This window comes from Cydia splendana, chromosome 5 (genome assembly GCF_910591565.1).
Source record: "Cydia splendana chromosome 5, ilCydSple1.2, whole genome shotgun sequence".
NCBI classification, from domain to species: Eukaryota; Metazoa; Arthropoda; class Insecta; order Lepidoptera; family Tortricidae; genus Cydia; species Cydia splendana.
This window is the reverse complement of record NC_085964.1, coordinates 11,575,777-11,587,329: the sequence shown is the minus strand read 5'-3', so window position 1 is coordinate 11,587,329 and position 11,553 is coordinate 11,575,777. Positions and strand designations below refer to the sequence as shown.

The window sequence follows — 11,553 nt, the reverse complement described above, 5'->3', positions numbered from 1 at the left end:
CAACACGGCTTTAACGCAAAAATAAAGTTGGTCAAGCAGATCTTGTCAGTAGAAAAAGGCTCGATATTCAAATTTTCTATGAGACGATATACCTTCGCGCCTACATTTTTCAAATTTGCCGCCCTTTTCTACTGACAAGATCTGCTTGGCCAAGTATATATTCAAAACCAAATAGAATTAATTAGATTTTTGTACCGATGTGAAAGGTACGTACTGGGCGGATTGATGGGCGGCGTCGCAAAAAAAATAGATTAATTTAAAAAAAAATACGCACTACTTGTCTAAGTAATTTTAAAGCCAGTGAAATGAAACATTAATAAGTTCTGAAATTGGAAAGCGTGATATAAGTACCTACATAGTAAAAGCTTTTGGATTTTGGACCTGTTGTTGAGATTATACTGTAAAACGTAATTCAAGACCAAAAAAAGTAAGACAATGTTGCCACTGCAATAATTTGTTTGTAAAATAGTAAATTCCTTTTGATAAATAATCATGCTAAGATAATTAATTTATTAGTAATTTTACTCCTACGATTTAAAAAAGTACTTTTATTTACTTATTTTTACAAGACGCGCTAGTAAAAAGTGGCAACATTGTCTTACTTTTTTGGTCTTGAATTACGTTTTGCAGTATAGTTAGCCTGAAATAATTTCAGTGAAATTAGAATCCAGGATCGTCAGCTGTTGGCAGGGTCACTAACCGTACCGAGTCGACTATAATAACCTAGGAGGCCGTTAAAGTGTAGCAGTATTTTTGTGCTCTGGACTTCTGGCAAGAAGTACAATCGCACGAGAAAGTCGTAGGTATCATGTACTTTATATTCCTAAAATGGTTATTACTGATCCCATCAATGGAAATGAAAATACATAAGGGCTTATTAAATCTATCCTTTTTCATTTTTCAGGACACTTTGTATGAAGCAATTTTAAAGCAGTTAATTTTAGAGTTGCGCGCGTCGTAGCACGATTTTTATTTAGATGCGGTATTTACTTGCGCCGTAGGTACTTATATAGCAAGGGCGTAGCATCGGATATCCGTATGCATTTTCGCTACACAACACTCATGATAGTCATGATACGTAGAAGTGGCGCGACAGTTAGGCCAAGCGCGCACCACGACTTTTTGTCGCGCGATAATTTAGTCGCAGAAATGTAACGTATGTAGAGATGGGTCGCGGGTATTTACCCAATTTACCCACCCAGGTAAATACCCGGTAAATACCCATCTACCCGGTATTTACCCGTATCTACCCAAATGGACGGGTAGATTCATTTCTTGTTGCACATGTCGATTTGTGTTAAAGTGGAGATATAAACCGAGTTAATGGCTGTAATTATTGTGTGTCATTTAAAAAGAAATGGTTTAGTTGCAGTTGCAGTTGTAACTAAGGAATTTTTAGTACAATTTTAATAAATATTAAAAAAGGCCGTCATAAGAGTATTTTTATTAGACTTGAGTAAATTATCGTACTTATACGTTGATAATACACATTCCAACTTCGGTCGGCGGGGGGTGCGGTTGGGGGGAGGGGGGAAAAAGTGAACTTTTTCATATTTCTTGGAATCTGTCATTAATATCGAAAAGTGTTGTATGTACAAACTAAAGTAGACATAATTTTCTACAAAAAAGGTTATATACATTTTTGTCCTAAAACTAACTGTGTTTGACTTATAAGCTTCACAAGTTGGGATACTGCACAATTTTTTTTTATTATCATTCATAAGTATTCTTTATTTTCATCTTTCTAATGTATATTAAAAGCATTTTAAAACATTTCCGGAAGCCAGGGAATGATTTTACACGATTTTCATAATAGGACTGATATGTTAAAATCGAACTTCACCTCATAGCAACCTTTTCGTAATTAGTTTGAACATACATTTTATGTAACATTGTAAAAAAATACTTAAATTAATCTTATTTATACTCACATACCATTAAACACATCAAATTTAGAAGAAAAACGAAAATACCCGCGTATTTACCCGCGGGTAGGTAAATATCGGGTATTTACCGGGTAAATACCCGCTCTCGGGTATTTACCCGGGTAGTTACCCATCTCTAAACGTATGTGTTTATATGGCAGTGCGCGCATATGCGACAAAAAAATCGCAGCGATTTTAAAATTGTGATTTGTCACATTTTTCCGCGACTGCTCGCGACGCGATTGTCGCAAAGTGAATTGCAGCATACGGAGCTGTATGGCCCCGCGCGCACTGCGATTATAAAATCGCACCCCGGACCTCAGTCGGCATTTGGCTCTCCAAGCGTCAACATATCGGAACCTGCTTCTCCAATGGAACCACAAGATGAGACGCTTGATGTTGACCCAGTGTGTTGACCGTTTAATTATGGAAATAGAAGGAGATCACCTTTGTGTCTATAAGAAGACACGTTTCACGACAAGCGACTGGTACGAAATCCATGTTGAGAATGAACAAATCGTCGACTTTTTCATCGCAGTGCGCGCAGTGGATTTTCTGCGATATATTACAGCGCGATTCTAAAATCGTGTCGCAAAAATTAAAATCGTGGTGCGCGCTTGGCCTTACTCGCCCGCGAAATAGTCTACCCGTCCCTCTCTAATTAATACAGTGACAAAAAGACGGGTAGGATATCTCGCGGGAGAGATACTGTCGCGCCACTCCTGTGCTAGGCATGGAAACGACACGCAGTGCAGTGGGTCTCACGCGAACCAATAAGTGAGAGGAGATGCCTAATGATACTACTCGCAGTACATTTCGCGTGCAGAAATCAGCGCGATTGTATTAGGATATATCAATATCACAACCTTAACAGATTTTAATATTAGAATACCGCTCCTATTTTCAAATTAGAGTCGACAATGGACAACGGTAACTATTTAGAAAAACCCTCCAGAGAATTGGAACTTTTGCAAATACATATGAAAGTCAACTTACCTAGCGGCATTTGAACTTTAAAAATTTGTTGTCCCCGTTCAGTTGTGTTGCAAATCGCCACTTGTTGCGAATTTCCTACTTTTCACACTTTTGTCGACTGGTCTGGCCTAGTGGGTAGTGACCCTGCCTGTGAAGCTGATGGTCCTGGGTTCGAATCCCAGTAAGGGGATTTATCTGTGTGATGAGCACAGATACTTGTTCCTGAGTCATGGATGTTTTCAATGTATATAAGTATTTGTATATTATATTTATCGTTGTCTGAGTACCCACAACACAAGCCTTCTTGAGCTTACCATGGGACTTAGTCAATTTGTGTAAGAATGTCCATACAATATTTATTTATTTATTTTTATTTATATATTGTATTGTAATATTCGTAATGTACTATTATAAATATGAGGTGAAGGAAAACATCGTGAGGAAACCGGATTAATCCCAATAAGGCCTAGTTTACCCTCTGGGTTGGAAGGTCAGATGGCAGTCGCTTTCGTAAAAACTAGTGCCTACGCCAATTCTCGGGATTAGTTGCCAAGTGGACCCCAGGCTCCCATGATGAGCCATGGCAAAATGCTGGGACAACGCAAGGAAGATGATGATGAGGTGCATGTGCGTATGCTCAAAAAAGACAATATATATGCCCAAAAATCCGTGCTCGTCACACAAATTTGAACCCGGGACCATCGGCTTCATATAGGCAGGGTCACTTCCCCTCTAAGCTAGACCGGTCGTCAATTTGCATCTATTTCCTATATCTGAAACTAAAGCACAACTACGCAACACCATAACAAGCAACAAAGGGGGAGAAGGAGGGAGGAAGAGAGTCCACTGATGGTATACCTACATACTGGTATCTAAAGTGTCATTCTATGGAACTTGCTAACTATGTAAACAAACTGCCATATTGAAATTGTCTCTGAATGATGACTTTACTAATAGTGACTTTTGTTTACATAGTTAGCAAGTTCCATAGAATGACACTTTAGTTAATAACGATTCTTATTACGGAAACCTCAATAAGTATAGCTTAACGACAGTGCGTTAGTATTAATGGGTGAATCCGTCGACACGGTTCGATTCCCTATGGCTTTTACTTTCTTTTTGTCGATAACAGATACAGTTCCTTATACGTATTTAGTGTTTGGAGCGCGCACGTCCTCGGGCGCGCGCCACCGGCGCCGGCGTCGCGGGCAGTGCGGGCACGCGCCGCCTGGTGGCGGAAATCCACTTCACACCCTGCGTAAGCGCATGTTACTGATCGATTTAAGTATGATCTGAAATCGGTAAGCCACAAGTGAAACGGAGGATTGAACGATCCTCGTAGTGCACGCCAACTTACCTGTATGTAATTATATTTTTCGCACACACTCAAACGCGATCTACTACACGAGCTGCAGATATAAGTCTTGCTTTTTGCCAAGCATTCTATCGGAGAAATTCACTTGGAAAATATTTCTCGATCATTTTCAAGTTCAGTTACGTAAGTACGCGTGCGGGAGAATTGGTGCGGAATGGCGGATGTTTGGTGGTGCTCGACGGCGAAGTGGCGCGCGGTTATAAGCTCGCACCCGCTCCTCCGGCTGTCAGTTGCCGATAGACCACCCTCGCAGACGTTGATTTCTAGTTATTAGTGCAGTGTGTGAACATACGTCAAAATAACAAAATGTGTTCCGCTTTTCGGATAGCCGTCGTGTCAGTTATCTGTGTGGTCGTCGCCTCCGGCCACGTGCACGGCCCCCGCAGATCCCGCCGGATGGATGCCGAGGATTATGCACAGAACGAAATCGACAGTGGAAGAGCCGAAGAGAGCTCGTGGTGGCCTTCGGCAGAATTCGCCGTTTTGCAGAAAGTTTATGACGACTGCAGTGCGCAAAAGCACCTGACGATGTGCTTAAAGGGCAAAGCCCTGCACGCCCTCACACGGGCCGTGGAACAGGTGAACAGTGATCCGAGTGCTCAAATTACCGTGATGTGCCATAAGAGTGTATTGTAATGTTTTGTTGTATTGTACAGGAGAGCGTGCAGCTCGCGGACGGGCTCACCCTGGTGAAGCAGGCGGACGCTCCCGCGGCGGTCGCGGAGCCGCGCTTCTTCCCTGGCATGTCCACGGAAGACAAGCTCGATATGGCTCTGCGCACTAAATTCGAGCAATTGATGAACTCGCACACCATCTCGATGGATTTGGCTTCGGAGGGTAGAGGCAGAGGTGAGTACAGTAATCGAGCAAACCTAAGGAGGGTATGATTTGAAATAAATTTGTACTTCTCACATGACAATTTCAATTGTAATTCAGGCAAGAAAGTGCTCCCTTACCTGCTGCTCGGTATCTTCACCACCGTAAGCGTGGTGGGAGGCATCGCCCTTAAGACGCTGGCCGCCATCGCTGGCAAGGCGCTGATCGCCAGCAAGGTCGCGCTCACGATAGCCGGTATCATCGCCCTGAAGAAACTCTTCAGCCACGACGGCGCCCCCGGCGAAACTACCTTCCAAGTGCACGCTGATGGACATCATAGGTAATACTAACAATAAATACATATCTTAAGCGATTTTAAATACCTACTGGAGGTATAGATACACACAGTTTGGGAAGGTATAAACTGCTCTGTTGCTGGGTATCTTTAACATACCTAATTATTTATATCTCCCTAAGTCAAATCTAAAAAAAAACATACGAATTATATCCTCGTAAGATGGCAGTAAATTTGTTACATTTTTACGGATTCCGAGGGCTTAGCCAAAATGCAAATCTTTTGCGCTGTAGCGAAGGAAACGGTAATGTCTCTCTTCACTCTTCCATGCGCAACAGAGATACATTAGCGTTTCGTCCGCTACGGCACAAACGATTGGCATCTTCGCTAGGCCCCCAGGCTGTAAAAACAGCAATTAAAACGACAGAACTCCCACTTTCTAGCCAGGGAAGCCATAAAATTTTGTGCAAATCTTGGGCGGTAATCCAAATAATATCTCAGATTTTTAAAACATTTTCATAATATACTTAGGTATAATATCTGATACAATGTTTTATAATTCTTTATATTTCAATTCTAGTCTTTAATTCGAAGGCGGAATATGTACGTGGTGAGGCCAGCGAAAGCAAGCGCGGTGGACCCATACCGATACTACGGCGAGCAGACGACGTCCACCGCCGCCGCCAGCGCGTAGCCCGCGCCCGTCTCACCCGCCCTGACCCGCCGCGCCTTCGCCCACACAAAAACCTCAAACCAAAGTACCGTCCATGCTATGGACATCCTACTTAGACGATTGGTCGTCCGCTCTCGTTGTCAAATCTATGTCAATAAATTATTTAGTGTAATTTATTTATTCGTGACTACGGTTGTATGTTTAAAGTTAAATAATTGCAGAAGTGATGTAAGAGATAATAAAAAAACATGACACTGAATATGGTTTCATTTTCCGGACTGTCTGGTCTGATTTGTAAAAACTAACGAATTACTTAATAACAAACTTTTTGCGCAGTTATTCTTTAATAATAAAATCTGAAAAGCATCTAACAGTGCATAATAAGCGATGTTAGATAAGCATGCTTTGTTAGGCATGATAACAACACCGTACAGATATGGGTATTTCACTGTCAGTGCAGTAATTAAAATGTTAACGTTACTTGCAATTATGCACTCACTGCAATATCCTATAACTAAATGATTTCACTATTTCCACCGGTAAAATTATGATCTTCTATAAGTAATTTTAGTAGGCGAGTAGTCTTTTTCGCCATCTTGAACTTTGCGATAGGTCCGGGATGGATGGGTTCATCCCTCATGACGCTGGTTTAAATACTTGCTTTAATTAATAGCATTAACCCGCTTTCTTTATTCGCTCTAGTGGAGAGGAGTCCGAGAAATGTGTCGAGATTTTCCGTTAATGTGGGTGCACTGGGTACGAACGTGGAAAGTTAGAAAGCTTTAATCGATTCACTGCACATGCACGCATAGTGGTGCAGCACGTAGCTTGTTATGATCTTTTCTGCCTTATTGCGCATCGAGGTAATGCAATTTATTGCTTTTTACGCTAGGCTTGCTCTTGGTTTTGCTTATTCAATGTGAAGGTTACCTACCCTTGTTCTGCTTGCTAGTGGGTAGGTACAGGTACGCGGGTGTGTGTAGTAGGCATGGTAGTCGATGTGTATATATGTAGTAACAGAACAAGTAGTTAGGAACGCTGCCTAATTACAAATGAATAGATGAGTGGGGCACTGAGCTATTTTCCAGCGAGGAGAGCGCTGTATCGGTGTGACGCGACGCAGCGTTTGTTCGGCTGCGGAAGGTCAGCTCGTTGATTAGTCTAGCGCCGGTAAAGGCCGACCACAGAGCGCGTTTGTGCGCCCGGACTGCTGTTTATAATGCAGATATGTGTTTGCCCAATCGCTGCACGCTACGCTGGCTATATGGCATCGTTAATGTGGCTGGCGTCTCTTTGCATACGCAAATATAGGGCGGGCGGTCCAGCGCTGATTAAGCGGTGCGCTGGCGGCCTGTGTACAGCTACTCATTCTCTATACCTCGCATTTTGCTACTTTGAAAATTAGGGTATTTGGGAATGATACCTACTCATCCGGGAGTAAGAGAGTTCTTGTAATTGTCTCGTAGAATAATTCGATCAACAATGCGGAAAATTATTAAAATTACCTAGGCGAGCCCCAGCAGTCTATAAGTGTCGCATCTGATGTAAGCGACGTTAATTATTAGTTATGGTAGGATATATCCAGGTCCGCCATCACGCCGATGCACCTAGTCGCGACAGCCGTCTTCCCCCGAGACCTCGGCACCTGTCTAGGCGCCTGTCAGCTAATATAAGCTGGTGCTAGATGTAGGTGTCGCCTACAATCTGCGGGCTTCAATACTTGATGTCCACCTGCGCCTCGAATTAGGCCAACCGCCGCCTGCCTGACTCGAGATTACTGATGGATGAGCCGTAATAGCGGCTTGCTCATACTATTACCGTAAATTATCCACTTACATTGTGTCCATAGTTACATACAATGCCGCCACATGTAAACGTTTGTTGGCTAAAATAATGAAAACATTTCATAGCTTCGATACCGTTTCCAGCACAAAACAAAGTAACTATTAGTAGTAATTAAAAGTTATTCTTTTTTGACATGATTTGGTCGTTATTATATTTTATTTTATATGTAAGTGGCCGGGCCTCACGTGAGGCAGGATATGAGGCTGCGGGCGTCACTCGTAGCGTAGAGCGAAGTTACTTTACGGGCGAATGGTCAAAGTATCCGACATAAACCTATTTTGTTCTCTTCTTATATTGGATGTACGCTCCCTTCTTCGCCCGCCTCTCCACCGTCCGCTGTCCTTTGGAACAGGGCTGATACTTTAGATATATAAATTTAATTATAGTAATATGTCTAACACACAAGTAGGTACTTTTTTAAGAAACGTATTATATAGGTATCATAAAGTAAACTAATCCGTATTTAAGGAATAAAACTTAAGTAAACTTAAGTAGCATGTGCGTTATTGGTATGTCAATACGAGTATCAATATTTTATTGGCCCTAAAAAACTATTAGACATTCTGACCTTATGAACCGCAGTACTACTCTTATAGTGTTAAACAGGATTTCTAATGGAGTTTTAAATAAATTCGTTGATACGGCGAGAGTAGCAACCCTGCCACAGCGGGGCGGGTCTCTGCGCGGAAGTTTTGCCGGGAATTATGTTGGTACGTGCCAAAGCCATTATTGCTCGAGAAAAGTTCATCAATTTCATTTCTAGCCCGGCACACGACCCGGCCGCTCCCACCTTCCACACATGACTGATATACACGACCTTATTTCAACGGGTATTTTAACCATCAGAAAGGAACTTCCTAATTGAATATGTCGGCATATCACAGGGAATTGAAAGGTTTTGATTGTGTTTGGAAAGGCGGCTTAGTACGTGGGTTTTATAAAGCGACACGAGTATTTATTTATAAATTTAAGCGGTATAGTATAACATATATACTAGGGATGTACCGACTAGTCGCCGACTAGTCGGGAAAGCCGACTATCCGGCCACATTTGTAGTCGGCGATTAGTCGGCGACTAGTCGGCAAAAATGGCCGATTAGTCGGCACTTTATCACTGATAGAAAAACAGAAAAAAAAGAAATTAACAGTCAATATTTACCATATGTTTTATGTTTATTTTACTAAAATACCTATTCAGGGTGCATACGAAAACTTTTGTTCATATAATTGACCGTTTGATCGTTATCATAATTATGTTGGTGGGCTGGTGTTTTCCTCTACAGGTCGATCTCAACTGATTCTCGTGTAACTTCATATGCAAGTTCTATAGTTTTTTTTTAATTATTATTCAGTTTTGTTTTTAGGGTTCCGTACCCAAAGGGTAAAACGGGACCCTATTACTAAGACTCCGCTGTCCGTCCGTCCGTCCGTCTGTCCGTCTGTCACCAGGCTGTATCTCGTGATCTTTGATAGCTAGACAGCTGAAATTTTCACAAATGATGTATTCCTGTTGCCGCTATAACAACAAATACTAAAAACAGAATAAAATAAAGATTTAAGTGGGGCTCCCATACAACAAACGTGATTTTTGACCAAAGTTAAGCAACGTCGGGCGGGGTCAGTACTTGGATGGGTGACCGTTTTTATAGATAATGATACGGAACCTTTCGTGTGCGAGTCCGACTCGCACTTGCCCGGTTTTTTTTATAGTGGAGCCATGAGGAACTATTAAGGATGAATCACGTTAGACAGGGCCGTTCCCGGGTCGGAGCTACCGGAGCTTACTTTTCTATGACATGACAGGCGATCACGAGCATCACGTGATCGCCTGTCATGTCATAGACCACAGAAAATAATGCGCCGGAAGCTCCGGGCCGGACACGGCCCGGACTAACGTGAGTCATCCTTTAATGTTATTGCAAAATTTAGAGACTTAGTCAGGGCACATTGCTCGTAAAGACGCTGACCACAGGGGATAGGTTCTTAACTGGCGACTACGTACGGGAAATAGAGCCTTGGAAATACCTCCTACAAGCTGTACTGACGGTCTGCTCAGGATCGCAAAATAAAAGAACTAAAGACAGAAATTGAACGAGGATTCTTATGATAGGTCTTTGAACCTGTAGAGAACACCTTTTAGCCAAGCTAAATTATGATTAATAGCGCAACCAAAGGAGCAAAACTATTTTTTTCACCTGAACTTATACGAAACTAATGATCTGGCCGACTAGCCGACTAGTCGGCCGACTAATCGGCCATTCGAGCGCCGATTAGTCGGCTAGTCGGCTAGTCGGCCAAATCAATAGTCGGTACATCACTAATATATAAATAATAAATAATAAATAAAAAGCCCATTTATTCCATAACCAAAGATTAAATTTACATAACAAAAAGGTAATTAAAATCTTTAAACGCAACAAACAACTTAGAAGAGATAGATCGAAGAATCAAGAAAACTTGGAATATGTTTTGGAGTAAGAAAGAAGTTCTAAAAAGCAGTCTCCCACTTAAATTGAAAAAGGTAGTAATAGACTCTTGCCTACTCCCAACTATGACATACGGCAGTCAAACATGGAAATACACCGAAGAAGCCAAAAACAAAATTAGAAGCTGCCAAAGGGCTATCGAACGAAATATTCTGAAAATAAAACTAAAGGATAAGATAAGACACAGTGATATTAGAGCAAAGACAAAAATAATAGATGCGTTAGAATACAGTCTAAAGTCCAAATGGAAATGGGCCGGCCATGTTGCTAGAATGCACGCCAAAAGATGGACTAAAGTGGCCACGCTGTGGAAAGGGCCAGACGGCAAAAGAAGACACGGCAAACCAAACGCCAGGTGGTCAGATGAACTCCGTGACATAGATAAGGACTGGCCCAATACTGAAAAAAAAAAAAAAAAAAAGATTTTAATTACATCACTAATATATACCTACCTTTTATTTATAATTGATATAGCCAATACTTGAATAACAAATTATACCTACCTAGTTCAAATAATACTTCTAACGTAGGTAGGTACCAGAGAGTATAGTTTTATAGTTACAAGGTAGTTAGTTCGGATCGACTGGCCTAACCCATATATGCCCATTGGGTTGTTTTCGACCCACTGAATAAATCTCGCTTCTATTACTCAATTAGTAGGAGAATGAGCCTGTAACCTCAAGGAGTTCAGAGCTTAAACAGGTTTTGGGCATATATGGGCTAAAACTTATTAACTGTTATTTTAGCTATTTTACTTGGTCATTCATACCTGCCTTACCTACCTACCTAGTACTTTAAAAAATGTTGCCAAGACAAGATACAAACGCGAATGGATAGATACCTACTTATATCAACTTTACTGTGCCTAAATATCATTTGTCGTTGAAGTGTTTGCAAGTCAGTTGGTTCTCGAATGTCAAAACTTTGCAATTCGTCGCCGAATTTGTTTGCTGACTGCCTAATCGAACAACACTGGCTTTAGTGGCAACTATTATTAGTTGCAGCTATAAATTGAAATACGAGTGCCGAAGCAGAGACGACTGCACATGCCGTATGACACGACAACGTTATAAATCCTCGCCGGCTGGCGTGCTCGACCACTTGACATATCGAATGCCAGCACAATCAAGAGAAACTGGACATATTATAAGAGAAACCAGTGCA

General features: G+C 41.6%; 1 protein-coding gene across 2 annotated transcripts; it reads left to right on the top strand.

Moving 5' to 3' along the window:
- The first annotated feature begins 4,208 nt into the window (after positions 1-4,208).
- Positions 4,209-6,318, top strand: LOC134791115 (uncharacterized). 2 transcript variants are annotated; one of them, XM_063762142.1, is made up of 4 exons: positions 4,209-4,854; positions 4,932-5,124; positions 5,212-5,431; positions 5,967-6,318. In XM_063762142.1, exons 1-4 carry the CDS (start codon positions 4,582-4,584, stop codon positions 5,971-5,973), a joined length of 693 nt encoding a protein of 230 aa, XP_063618212.1. In that variant the 5' UTR covers positions 4,209-4,581; the 3' UTR covers positions 5,974-6,318. The 2 variants fall into 2 exon arrangements, with proteins under 2 accessions (XP_063618212.1, XP_063618211.1); XM_063762141.1 differs by having other exon boundaries at positions 4,210-4,854; positions 5,981-6,318.
- Positions 6,319-11,553: the final 5,235 nt, after the last annotated feature.